At 39.3% G+C, this 14,422-nt stretch overlaps 1 protein-coding gene across 1 annotated transcript; it reads left to right on the top strand.

The window, feature by feature from the left end:
• The first annotated feature begins 267 nt into the window (after nucleotides 1-267).
• Pic (piccolo) lies at nucleotides 268-14,352 on the top strand. Its single transcript, XM_064039751.1, has 23 exons — nucleotides 268-453; nucleotides 1,328-1,476; nucleotides 1,916-2,181; nucleotides 2,394-2,493; nucleotides 2,704-2,809; nucleotides 3,082-3,164; nucleotides 3,518-3,671; nucleotides 4,266-4,487; nucleotides 4,878-5,040; nucleotides 5,476-5,584; nucleotides 6,113-6,297; nucleotides 6,899-7,050; nucleotides 7,876-8,047; nucleotides 8,606-8,749; nucleotides 9,133-9,256; nucleotides 9,612-9,813; nucleotides 10,128-10,261; nucleotides 10,668-10,793; nucleotides 11,174-11,323; nucleotides 11,696-11,826; nucleotides 12,893-13,059; nucleotides 13,432-13,658; nucleotides 14,210-14,352. Exons 1-23 carry the CDS (start codon nucleotides 393-395, stop codon nucleotides 14,291-14,293), a joined length of 3,411 nt encoding a protein of 1,136 aa, XP_063895821.1. The 5' UTR covers nucleotides 268-392; the 3' UTR covers nucleotides 14,294-14,352.
• The last annotated feature ends 70 nt before the right edge of the window (nucleotides 14,353-14,422 follow it).

Genomic DNA, 14,422 nt, shown 5'->3' with positions numbered 1-14,422 from the left:
ACAAATCTAACTCGCACCAACGTAAACTTTGGTCCTGTTTCTGATTCCTCTCCGGTTGATTCGGATTATCAATTGAGGGAATAAAGAGTGGAGCCGTGTTTGCACACGGGCTTGTACACTTTACAGATTCTGTTCTCCCGTTCCGTTCCCGTCTTCCATCTACTTCCATCCCGTTAGTTGACGTAAATTATGAACTAGCATCAAAATGTTAATTACTAATTATTTTAGTCGATGCTTCGTAATCTGTGCATCCAACAAACAATTCGAAAAATCTCGTTCGTTACAACACTAGTGGCGACCTCAAATCGGCGAATTGTTTGCAGAAATCCAAAATATAAATTTTATACACGATTTATTGTGAAAAATTAATGTGTGATTAGTGAAATATCATCATGGCTTACCACTACGTGGTTACTGCACAGAAACCAACCGCCGTGATATCATGTGTTACCGGTAAACGTCCATTTTCACCTATGTTATTGTCACATTGAGGTTAAAAAGAATAGTATAGATCTCGCGCTATTTTCAGATATCAATTGATTTTGATGTGATTCGAGGGCAATTCGAGCCATAAATGTATCATTTTAATGTTTTGCAGTCCGTATGATGTACCAGAACATATTTTTCATCGAGAGAATTTAAATGGATCGCAGATTTACCAAATCCTCATGCATGCTATTTTGCGAAAACAAATGTGTTATCGTAAACTTTTTCACAATGTTGCACCATATATTAGTTCCCTAATTCAATATTACCTATAAAAACAATAAGCTGGATAACTTGAGAACTGATTTAGGCGTTTAATCGGGAGCTAAAGAGTTAAATATGGCATATATCTATGAAGATATCTGAGGGTTATGAAAGGCGCACGTCAGGCGTTGCACTGCACATCTCACAACTCTGTACAGATCTTGGAAATAAAAACGAACAATTCTAATAGGATTTATTATCTTATAATTAATTTTATTTATTAAAAAAATTAAAATAGAATATAGACCAGCTGTTCAAAATAAAAATGAGTTGGAACAAGGACTATTCAAGACAAATTTTTGCATTGCATTTTGGCATTGGCATAGAGAAATACATTCCTTCCTTACCTACCTCTTGAAGCCTTATGTGACTACCTGCATTTAGTCACTGCTCTCACCGATTCTGTTAAGACTTTTGTATGATGATATATTATATTTATTTAATTTTGATTGTGGGTAGCAAACAGCTACTTGACTATAAACAACAATGTATGTAAACTAAACGAACATGCCCTTTTTCAAGACTTACTTTCAAACTATCTTGTTCTGTATCTATTGTTATTAAAAACAATTGACAGGCAACTTCACTTCACCAACGGACCTGAACCTCCTGGTGGCGAAGGTATCCCGGCTGGAGATGTACCTCGTCACCCCGGAAGGTCTGCGGCCAATGAAGGAAGTGGGACTGTATGGGCGAGTGGCCAAAATGAAGATGTTTAGGCCTCCAGTGAGTAACTATCAGTGTCGAATGTGTTCTTTGTCTTCTATTCAATTGTACTGTTACTTGAAAACTACTTTTCTTGGCTCAGCATGTTCTCTACTTCTATACTCTTCTATCAGTGATTATCATACGTAAGTTAAGTTGTTGTACTGCTGTACCAATATAGAAGAAATTTACAGAAATATCTGACTGACCTTAATGCGAACATGATGAATATAAACAAACAATAACAAATAATTTTGAATGGTTAAAGACCAGCTAAAAAATGCAGTATTTATAGTTTCAATCTTTTGTTGAATGAAGGCCACAGCAGAGGACTAGTAACTAATTGAATAAAACTTCCAAGGTGATATGTATGTTGTCTATTATATAGAATATAAAGCCAATTGAACATTTTATTTATTTCCTCAAAAGTCAAGGGTAATTTTAAAATTCTCTTTTCCAGTATGAGAATAAAGATCTAGTATTCATCCTGACAGCCCGTTACAATGCCATGATATTAGAATGGAGGACCACAGCCAACGGTGAGCTAGAAGTTGTCACCAGAGCCCACGGCAACGTGTCAGACAGAATCGGAAAGCCTTCAGAGAACGGCATCCTAGCTGTGATTGACCCGCAGGCGAGGGTCATTGGTCTCAGACTGTATGACGGTCTGTTTAAGATTATACCACTTGATAAAGATTCTACGGAGCTAAAAGCTGCTAGTTTAAGGTGAGCAAATCCTTTAAATAATCCTCTTGGAACACTAGTTTCTGCATTTTTTATTCTTAAATCTGAGTTGTTGGTTACGAAATGTGCCTGTTGCGATTTCTATAAATGAATTACAGATGTGCTTGGAACTCAGAATATAGCATTTCACTTATCTATATTCTGGTTCACCAAAATATAGTTTGTGAGAGATAACAATTATGTTTATATTTTAGGCTTGATGAACTTAACGTTTATGATGTTGAATTTCTACATGGCTGTTCAAATCCCACCATTATTTTAATACATCAAGATCTCAATGGCAGACATATTAAGGTAACAAATATCTGTCTCTTTTTTTTTTTTATAAATAACCTTATATAAAAAACCTTATTCTATTTATATCATTGTCCGGCCAGTTATCAAATATAATAAATAAAACCTACTTCTAATCTACTTCAGTACTACATCTCTACAGTACCTAGCAAGCATCAAAAGTAAACAAACTCCAAAACTATGTAACTTAAGGTTGTGTGATTGTTGCAGACTCATGAAATAAACTTAAGAGAGAAAGAATTTATGAAGATACCATGGAAACAGGATAATGTGGAGACAGAGGCTTCTATCCTGATACCTGTGCCTAGCCCACTAGGTAAGCTACAAGAAAAATTTTGTTTTCCTAATGTCTTAACTGATGTTTGTCCCACAATTTTATGAAATTTTTATGCCCATCAATGACCATAACTATTGGTTAATTACTATACATATAAGAAAGGTATTGTACACAGAATATTAAATTGAAAAATGGTTCTTCCAACCAAAAAGACAGACTTATTGTGTTGCTGGGGAATTTCTTGCGCCACATCTTCCCAGCAAGAAGAGAAGGGTTTTCTTGTATTAACTAAAATTAGAATATATTTTCAGGTGGCGCCATAGTGATAGGTCAAGAATCAATAGTATACCACGATGGACAGAGTTATGTTGCTGTTGCTCCACCACAGATTAAGGTAAATTAAAGTATTCGAAGCATTATTTCTGTTTTTTTTTTCTAACAGTCAATATCATCAGTCAATATTTAAAAATAGTTTTATATTGATGATTTTAATATGTTCCCTTATAAATAAAGACAATTTTCTTATCATTCCCGTCAGTCCCTTTAAAGACAAACTGGCTGTTCCACACGATTTCAGTCACGTTTCGGGGGAAACTTCTTACCGTAGTCGGATAAAATATAGCCCATGTTCAGCGCAGATAGTGTAGCTTTCTAACAGTTAAATGAATTGAATGCAAACAAACAATCAAATCTTTCCTCTTTTTATATTCGTATTGATAATTAACTGTATATTGTATATAATTGCAGTTAACTCCAATAAACTGCTACTGCCGTGTTGACGGGCGCGGCTTGCGGTACCTACTGGGTGATATTGCTGGTAGACTGTTCATGTTGCTACTGGAACTTCAGGAGAAGATGGACGGCACTCAGGCTGTTAAGGATCTGAAGGTCGAACTGTTGGGTAAGTTGCGTTTATCATCAGTCCTTTTGGTGGAATCTCCCTCTCCCTCGGAATGAAATTTTGATATAACCACACATGCACAAGCCGGGTTGCCGATATCAGCGTTTAAAGTCCAAGTTCCCTTATGACGTTTTCTGTTATGCTATATTTCTAATTGACTGATTTTTAACAAAGTAGTACCCTCATATTTGAGATATAATGAAAATGAAAATATATTTAATAAAAATAAAGCGTTAGAAGGCTTTCAACGCTTACACTCATAAAAAGTATATAGTTTGTGGTTTACTTTTCCATAAAGATGAAAACCCTATATATGCGAATATTTACGCTATACATCCGAATTGAGAACGTCAACTTTTTTAGTAAGCCGGTTAAGCACACTTAAGGGTGCGTCCGCATCTGGTAAATGCACAGCTCTCGAGCCATTTGCTCACTGCGCGCGTGCGGTCACGGCAATGGTTTGATGCGCTTCGTCAGCGAAACCTCAACCAAGGCGAGAATAAACATTCATGCGCGCAGTTCACGGACTCCTCGCATAGGGCCTGCGCCAGATGTGGAGGCACCCTAAAATACAATATGCCAAATTGTTTCTAGGTGACATCCCAATCCCTGAATGCATGACGTACCTGGACAACGGCGTAGTATTCATCGGTTCCCGGCTGGGCGACTCTGCGCTGGTGCGTCTGTCGGCGCTGCGCGACGAGGCGGCGCAGTACGTGCAGCCCATGGAGAGCTTCACCAGCCTCGCGCCCATCGTCGACATGTGCGTCGTCGACCTGGAGCGGCAGGGACAGAATCAGCTCATTACTTGTTCCGGTAAGTTCACCGGGTCCCGAAGAAATATATTCTACAATTACAGAAGAAGACCAGTCATGATTAATTATGATTCTCATCACGCCTAATACTCCTCTGGCTGCCCGCCCACGTCAAACTTTTTGTAAGACAGATAATTGAGCCTATATTTTGTAGCACTTTTTTGGTCGAATTTTTATAGATGTGTGCACCATTACTATCAGTATAGTCTATTTTAGTCCTACAAAAAATCTGTCACCGATTTATCAGACGTGAGCGGCAAAACCAGGCAGTCAAAAGAAAAACAAAACAACGTGTTCTCTCTTCTTTTATAGAACAGACATGCTAAATTATGGCTCTTCTACTAAGAGTCTAGTTCAAAAGACAAAAAAATAACCAAGTAAAATATTGCAGGTGCCTTCAAAATGGGTTCGCTCCGTATAATCCGCAACGGCATCGGCATCCAGGAACAGGCCAGCATTGACCTGCCCGGCATCAAGGGCATGTGGGCTCTCACGCTGGCCGACAACCAGACTTATCATGATACGCTGGTGCTGGCTTTTGTGGGACAGACCAGGTAGGAAGCTTAGAGGCATTTGTTTTAAGTGGCAATAGGAGTGTGTTATGTGTACAGATTTAGAACATTGATTGTGCGAGAACCGAACCGAATTTTTGTCGCTCTAGAAAACATTTTTATTATAAAAAATATCTGCCGCCATGTAATATACCATCATTTGATGATCATGACAACCTAGGACCATTATTTGATGATTAAAAAAAAACCCAGACTGTACCGAAACTGCCAACTATGCACCAATAGAATTTCGTAATTCAAACAGCTTGTATCCCATCCCCTCTACTCTCTAGAAGTAATGGAAAATTTATATGGTTCTTCTCTCCTCCAGGACAAATAAGCAAGCCGATTTTTGTAGGACGTTCCTATTATAAATGTTTATATCCTTATGTTATGTGGTATTTTCTTCACGTTTTTGAATTCATTTATTCTTATCAGGGTGTTAACATTAACTGGAGAAGAAGTTGAGGAGACTGAAATAAAAGGCTTCGTGTCAGACCGACAGACGTTCTTCACAGGGAACGTCTGTCACAATCAACTTATACAGGTTAGATTTTGTTACTATTTTTATATAGCTATTTATTAAAATAATTTCTAGGGCATTAATGAACCCTTTGAGCATATCATCGACGTATAGAATTGTATTTTTAACTTTTTGACAATTATACAGACTTAGAGTGTTTGGTCCCTTTTATGTTGGTCAGGAATTATAAAGCCAATGGGCTACCATTCCTTTCATACTGATCATTTATTCCCGCGTATTTAAATAAGCGTAGTTATACAGCAATTTTTTATGGCCCCTTCCGCTGTGGGTTAGCAGCAGCGTGAAGGAGTGTTAGACTTTTACTGAATAAACTCATCATGTTCTTTCTTAAGCCCTTTATGTACCAGAGCTGCGGTATTTTTTCGAATAATCCCTCAGCCCACAATCAGCAGCGGAGTGAAAGTGGCCTGATATATGTACCTATATGCTTTTTTGCCTACGAGCTATTCATCGATTTTTTTATGTTGCAAATAAACCATTATTAGAAATAGTATCATCATAATACATATAAATATCTTCCCTTCCCCGCAGGTGACAGACTCCGGCATCCGCCTGATATCCCGCGGCGCCGAGGGCTGGCGCCTGGCGGCGGAGTGGCACGTGGAGCGAGCTCGCGGCGTGTCGGTGGTGGCGTGCAGCGCCACGCGCGTGGTGGCGGCCGCCGGGCCCAGGATATACCTCGTCGCTATACACGAAGCTAGGCTGGAGCTGCTGGCGTGAGTATTTACTTAGAACAATACATAACAGCAGGTTCGAACTACAGCATACGTCTACAGCAACAACTGGGCCCTGCATATACCTCATAGCCGTAGTCCGCAGTCCTGGTAGTCCTAAGCCTTAGTCGTAGCTGACAGCAGTATACGTCGTAACGTGTGACAATATACATCGGAACCAAACAAATTCATCAGATTACAACACATAAGCCTAGTTTGACTGGTTATCAATAAAGTGTCATTTATTTATCTGATATTTAACAAATTGCAGTATGTTAAGAAGAAAACTCGCAGCACCAACTCCAAATAAAATTGGAGGATCTTGATGATTACTTATCTTATATGTAATGCCATCTACCAGATAAAGGCTACTTATAATTTCTGCCAGTTACCGCTATCCGAGACCTGTGAAACCAAAAGTTATAGTTTATCCGTCACATAAATTCCTGATTTAATACTAATGAAGCAATCAGATTCTTTATTAGTAACCAGTAAAACTTATAACAAAAACGAGAATTTTAAATCCACTATCTTATATCAATCTCAATAAAGTTCAAAATTCAACCCCAAACTACTTACAACTTATATATTTTCTCTTCCACAGTGAAGTATGCATGGAAGAAGAAGTGGCATGCCTAGACTTAGGCCCCGGGGGTGATGATGCTCTGCTCGGCGTCGGCCTGTGGACGGATATCTCTGTCAGAGTGCTGAAGCTACCTGATCTGAGGCCACTGCATACTGAGAAGTTGTCTGGAGGTCAGTAGCTGTTTTATGGATTTTTGGTTGGTCTTCATAAGATATACAAATGGCCGTCACAAAAATTCTGACTGTTTATAAATGAGCTCCTTTACTGTCCAACCAACAAAAAGTTACAGTTCTTTGTTTGCCATATTCCACACAAATTCTTGTATTTATAAATCCTAACATTAACTTGCGTAAATATACTTGGGAAGTACTTCGAACCTGGGCAAGAAGTAGTATGTAGCCGTATTGAACGAATTTTTCAAATCAGACCAGTTGTTACTGAAAAAATCGCATCCAAGCTAATAAGCTTTATGTAGGACGTGTGCGTTGCACTATTGCTATCAGTGATCAGTGTATTCTGTTTTTCTCTTACATAAAGTCGGTTTACCGATTATCGGACGTGGGCAGGAAGACTTATAAAATCATCCATCCTCCGAGCCTTTTTCCCAAACTATGTTGGGGTCGGCTTTCAGTCTAACCGGATTCAGCTGACTACCAGTGCTTTACAAGAAGCGACTGCCTATCTGACCTCCTAAACCCGGTTACCCGGGCAACCCGATACCCCTTGGTTAGACTGGCTTCTGATTACCCGTAACGACTGCCAAGGATGTTCAATGACAGCCGGGACCTACAGTTTAACGTGCCATCCGAAACACAGTCATTGGTGTCTAAGATATACTTAGAAAGTACATACAAACTTAGAAAAGTTGCATTGGTACTTGCCTGACCTGGAATCGAACCCGCGCCCTCATACTCGAGAGGTTGGTTCTTTGCCCACTAGGCCACTAGGAAGACTTATAAAATAAATTAATTTATTATCTTTTTTTTTTTCCACAGAAATAATCCCCCGTTCCCTCCTAATCTGCGTGCTAGAAGGCGTGTGTTACCTGCTCTGTGCGTTAGGAGACGGCTCCATGTTCTACTTCACGGTGGACCAGGAGACTGGAGTGTTGACTAACAAGAAGAAGGTCACGTTAGGCACGCAGCCTACTGTGCTGAGGAGTTTTAGGTATGTCCAAATTTACATAAAATCGACTTCCTGCACCCGGATAAAAGGAAACATATGTCCATCCTCAAGTTCTAGATTGATGTTCTCCCAGCCGATTATCGGCAACGGCGGCTGTTCTCATATATGGAGATCAGCCAGCTTCGCAGGACATATTATAGTGCACGAGCATTTGTGCAGACACAGGTGCACTCCCTATTCCCTCACTCTCATAGCCCGATGGAACGGCAATCCGACACGACCGGAGAGAGATCAGATTCTCTAGACTCTAGACTATATGTGTGCCAAAGGGCCATGGGCTCTTTTGTAGGAAAATTGTACCCACTTTTTCAGCATGGCTCAACAGTAATGAGAATGATATCTATGTTATTTGAATGCTTGTGAAAAGTGCAGTCATAACTAAAAGAGCTGGTACTATATATTTTTTTTCTGGTATTAATTATAATTTAACCCTTTATTTTATATTCAAATTCCATTCCAATACGAACATGCTGTTTTCGACTATTAAATATACTTAATATACCTACATATTGAAGTTTTATGTTTTATTCTATTTTACAGGTCATTATCAACGACGAATATATTCGCGTGTTCAGATAGACCGACGGTGATATTTTCCTCGAACCACAAGCTTGTGTTCTCCAATGTTAATCTTAAGGAAGTCACACATATGTGTTCGCTAAATGCACAGGCCTACCCTGACAGGTGAGAAACTTAGTATTAACTTAAATTTTTTCTCTGTTTCACAGTCGTATAAAAAATAGCCTGTATATTATTCTGGAATATTTTCGTCAAGCTATATATACGTGAAGAAGTAACGAACTTCATCACTCTTAATCACGGTCATCATCATCACGATCATGATCATCATTGACTTCAACATTGCCGTTTTATTTCGAAAGAGAGAGCTCGCTTTTAGTAATTATCTTATATATAAAATTAAATTGCTGTTCTTTAGTCTGACTAAAACTTATTTATTTGATTTAGCTTATTTTTGTTTTAAAATGTTAGTCCATGGAAGGTTTAAATTTAACAATACGAAGTTCGCGAGGTTAGATAGTTTGATATAAATATATTTTTATTTTCAGTTTGGCGCTAGCGACAGATAGCACGGTCACAATAGGTACTATAGACGAAATACAGAAGTTACACATTCGTACCGTGCCACTTGGTGAAACGCCTAGGCGGATCGCTTATCAGGAAGCCTCACAGGTAAATTGATTACATTTAATAATTTTACATGTGGGCTAGGTGTAACTGGCCATATGGTGCAGATCTTAGTTTTATTCTCTTATGTTTATTTAAAATTCCCATTATCATAGTGGCTATGTATATGAATTTCCCTTTTGTATACTGATTTTATTCTTTATTTAATAAACTTTTTGATGTGTTTGTTACCTTTATTCATTATATATACTATTATTTACTTCCTTATTCTTTATGTATGCTCTTATTTATTTCCTCATATACTTACTTATGTACCATCTATACTCTCTCTATGTATTACCCAAATTTATTGTACTCAATATTTATTCCGTGTAAGTATCAAAAACAATAACATTCCCAGACATTCGGCGTAATAACAATGCGGGTAGACAAGCTAGAGTGGACAGCGGGCGGCGGCAGTGCAGCCGTGTCCGTGCGTACGTCGGCGTCGACGGCGGCGGCGGCCAGCAGCGGCGCCCCGCTGGCGCAGCCCAAGCACGCGCCTAATGCACTGGATCTAGAAGTGCATAACCTGCTCATACTCGATAATCATACCTTTGAAGGTACGTCACAAATTGGTCTCTTGTTGTTTTGTATTTAAGTCTGTGCTAAGTATTAATGTAGATGGATGGAGAGGGAGAGGAAGACCTAAGAAAGGATGGATGGATTTGCCTTAAAGATGACATGATTAAGAAGGGAGTGAATTAAATAACAAATATATTCATCAATGAAGTAATCTTCATCAGATTTGATCCTAATTCACAGCTGCATATGAAAGGTATATAGAAAGTATAATCGATTTGTTCGACACATTGGCTTCAATTACTTCTAAAGACTAAAAAATATTTAGTTATTTATAAGAGCACTTGTTTTCCAGTATTACACGCACATCAGCTGATGACGAACGAGTTCGCGATGTCGCTGGTGTCGTGCAAGCTCGGCGACGATCCCAACTACTACTACGCCGTCGGCACCGCCATACTCAACCCTGAGGAGTCAGAGCCCAAACAGGTAACTATTACTGCAATACTAATCAAAATGGTCATAAGCTTAAAATAGCTTATCATAAACTTGGGTGTGCTTAACAGCGTTTATTTCGACTGAAGTAAAAAAAAATATTTTAGCTTTGTTTTTTTTTCTGTCATAAAAAATGATCTGATTTTCCCAGGGACAGCATTATTTTCAGTTTGCCTATCTGTGGAATCGGTTATCCTTATTTGTCTTTAACAATCGTCTATGATAATGTAACAGAGAACGATATATCAACTTGTTTCTGTGAATAAGTTATAGGTATTCACCTAAAAACGCTGGCATAAAAAAACGATCTAAAAATCATGATAAAACTTCTCCAAACATTTGTATAAAGGTTTCACTTGTCTATATCAAAAATGTTAATATATTAAACCGTGTTCTACAGGGCAGAATCCTACTGTTCCACTGGTCAGAAGGCAAGCTGGTACAGGTAGCGGAGAAGGAGATCAAAGGAGGCTGTTACACACTAGTCGAGTTCAACGGGAAACTACTTGCCACCATCAACAGTACTGTAAGTTCATTACACTTGATCAAAATAAGTGAGGAAACAAGTATTCTAAAGTCAACCCTTTTAAGAGTTGAGATTTTTATTTTATTAATTAGATACCTACCTACAAGATCCAGTAAACATTATTAAAAATACAGTGAAGGTCATCAAGAGATCGCTTTGTAGTCTAAGATGGAAGTGAGTGAGTACCGGTGTTTTAAATGGAACAACTGCCTATCTGACCTCTTCAACCTAGAGTGCCGGACTATGCCAATTATCTCGCAATTCTAATGTAAGACTGATTGAAGATCTTCTGGTATCTGACTGTCCATAATGAATACCTAAAATCCACAAATACAAGAACGAAAGAAAGCCTATATTTTTTTATATGTTTACTTTCACAGGTACGATTATTCGAATGGACATCAGAAAAAGAGTTGCGTCTGGAATGCAGTCACTTCAACAATATTGTAGCGTTGTACCTCAAAGTGAAGGGAGATTTCATATTAGTGGGAGACCTCATGCGGTCGCTCTCTCTATTGCAATATAAACAGGTGAGGGAAATATAGTGAAATTATTGTAATATTGTTATAAAGTGTAAAGGCTAATAATTGAGTGTCTGCGAAATTGCTGCCTCTCTGTACGAACCAGCATATAGCTGTGGACTCGCGCAGACGCATAATATTTTTATGTTCGCAAACCATTTCAATGTAAACGCGCCGTAATGGACCTAAATCTCTACTACATAGTCCAAAAACTAAAAATCTAAATAACTTCTACACCAACACCTACATAATTTCTACATTTTACATACCATTTAATTATTCTGAAATCTACTTTTAAAACAACGTAGAAAGAAATGCCTATAAATACAAAAAATATTTACTCCTTAATAGGTATAGTACTTAAATAGATTTATTTTGTAGATGGAGGGTAGTTTCGAAGAGATAGCGCGTGACTACAGCCCCAACTGGATGACCGCCGTCGAGATACTAGACGACGACACATTCCTCGGCGCTGAGAATAGTTTCAACTTGTTCGTCTGTCAAAAGGACAGGTAAGACAAATATATTTGTACTAAATCATTATGTAAGATAGTGTTTAAAATAAAATAAATCGTTTCGTAAATAGTCCCCAGGCCGCGAAAGAATTTTTTTTTGATCCACACAAACGTAAGATGTTGTGCCTTTTTTGCGATGATTCCGACCGGTCTACAAAAGATGCGCGCTCTTAGGTGCTCTCGCGCGCGCTCGAGCGGCTCAAGCGGTCACGGTAGTTAAGGTTTATATTAAATTGTTGTCTTCAAATGCGCTCCGCCGCGCTTCCAGCGGTGGGCGCTGGGCCTGAATCGGAATAATATTCAAAAACAGGGGCCCGATTCTCCTAAGATAATAATGTCAAAATCGAATAGAAATCGAATCGCAATAGGATCGCAATAGCAGTTTTAACCATATCGAGCATTCTGCTACTAATAAAAGACCAATCGTATTCGATCGACATTAGATTGGTGTGCGATTGGTCTGCTACTTTGGTACTTTTGGTCTATACGGTAGTTTTCTATACAATCATTTTGCAATCGCAAATCATTTGCAGACAAAATGATTCATTATTGAATGACAAAAAAGGATAAAAACGTTTATTTCAAAGAAAAAATAGCGGAATACCACATACGCTTCAATCGTAATCCAGTCGGAATCGGGATCGGATCTCAGTCGAATCGAGTCGAACGTGAATCGTATGTCGCTTAGGTAAAATTAGGAGAATCGGGCCCCAGAAAGAAACTACGTCAGTTGCCGCCTCGCTTTGTTCCACGGACGGGGTCGGCGGCGCGCTCTGTTCCACGAACATGATTAGTTGTATATGAAGCTTACCCCTCGTTAGCAGTGCGCGTTCTTCGACCGTGTGAGCAGTGCCCTGCGCCGCGTAAGAGTGCACATGGCATTCACACGCCTGAGGTTCCGAAACTACTAATCCGATTTAAAAAAATCTTTCAGTATGAGAAAGCTACATTATCTGCGCTGAACATGGACTATGTTTTATTCTCTTACCAGAAAAATTTTCCCCGTTACGCAGGAGAATCCGTGTGTAATAACTGGTTTTAAAATAAGGTTGTGTTTCTATAGTGCTGCGACGACAGACGAAGAACGCCAGCAGATGTCGTACATGGGGCAGTTCCACGTGGGTGACATGGTGAACGTGATGCGAGCCGGCTCGCTGGTGGGGCAGCACGCCGACACCGCCGCGCCCGTCGCCAACCCCGTGCTCTTAGCTACCGTTACTGGCTCCATTTGTAAGTATTGCGTAGCAAAAAATATTTTTTTAGTCCAGTCGAAACCCTGCGCAGGTAAAATATACCAGACCTAATGCAGAATATACTCGAAAATATCTTCTTCCACAAGTAGCATGCTAGATAAATTCCAATTATAATACTCAAATGTCTGCATGTACTGTTCATATATATCTCTATACTTTCATCGTGTGATTGTCCTGATAACCAGAGAGGTACAGGACTCAAAATATTTGAGGAATACTTGCTTCTCAAAATATGCTGTTTGAGGTATGATTGCTTATGAGAGAACGTCCTCTTTTTTGGGGAGTCATTTAAAAATGTCTTATCCATCTAAGCTACTAGAATCTAACTTCTAATTTCTATCCCCCACAGGTCTAGTAGTCCAATTAGCCCCCGAACTATACGAGTTCCTCCACCAGCTAGAAGAGCGGTTAACGCACACGATCAAGTCTGTCGGCAAGATCCCGCACTCGTTCTGGCGTTCCTTCAACACGGACATCAAGACGGAGCCGGCTGAAGGGTTCATTGACGGAGACCTTATAGAGAGCTTCCTCGATCTCAGCAGGGAGATGCAGCAGGAGACCGTGCAGGGTTTACAGGTTGGTCAAAATAAATTCTGTAAATTATCAGAACTGTGTTGTGTATATCTTGGACGCAAATGGCTGATAAAAAGGTGAAGGAAAACATCTTGAGGAAACCTGTACTATATATTCTGAAATCACCAATCCGCATTGAGCAAGCGTGGTGATTAATGCTCAATCCTTCTCCATGTGAGAGGAGGCCTATATCATAAATGATATAGGTTCTTAAGGGTCAATTCCCACTGAAAGAGCAGCGGCCGTAATTGCAAGGGATTGAGCGCGAGCGCGGCGCCGCACCGCGCCGCGCTCTTACATTTTCCGTGCTCTTACGGCCGCTGCTCTTTCAGTGGGAATTGACCCTAAAACAGATTACCGTATCTTAAAAAACGAATTAAACAAATAAATTAGTACCTAATTTGAATGAGAGTTCGAACTAAGACGAAGAAACATAAAAATTATAGGCAATTAACCCAACCGCTTTACCCAGCTAGCATTAGAACCTTCAGTTTTAATTAAATAATACCTACATTTTTAAATGTTCTATTAAACGATGTATGTATTTGTTTTAGATCGACGACGGCGGCGGTATGATGCGCGACGCGACGGTGGACGATCTAATCAAGGTGGTGGAAGACCTTACCAGGATACATTAGACCTCGGATTATGTTCTACTTCGTAATGCAGATTCATTAAATATACTTTATGTACTTCCCGTACTTGTTTCATTTTGAGACTGCCCAGACAGATATTACTTGCTCGAGTGCGAGCGTTAAAAAAAATCG

This window comes from Helicoverpa armigera, chromosome 20, assembly GCF_030705265.1.
Source record: "Helicoverpa armigera isolate CAAS_96S chromosome 20, ASM3070526v1, whole genome shotgun sequence".
NCBI lineage: Eukaryota > Metazoa > Arthropoda > Insecta > Lepidoptera > Noctuidae > Helicoverpa > Helicoverpa armigera.
This window is presented reverse-complemented; position numbering and strand designations above follow the sequence as displayed.

Excerpts from the sequence above, each read along its gene's own strand:
- Pic (XM_064039751.1), top strand. The coding sequence starts at position 393 with ATGGCTTACCACTACGTGGTTACTGCACAGAAACCAACCGCCGTGATA. Across the intron at positions 10,262-10,667 it reads AGGAGTCAGAGCCCAAACAG|GGCAGAATCCTACTGTTCCA; the intron begins GTAACTATTACT and ends CGTGTTCTACAG. Across the intron at positions 13,060-13,431 it reads TACCGTTACTGGCTCCATTT|GTCTAGTAGTCCAATTAGCC; the intron begins GTAAGTATTGCG and ends TATCCCCCACAG.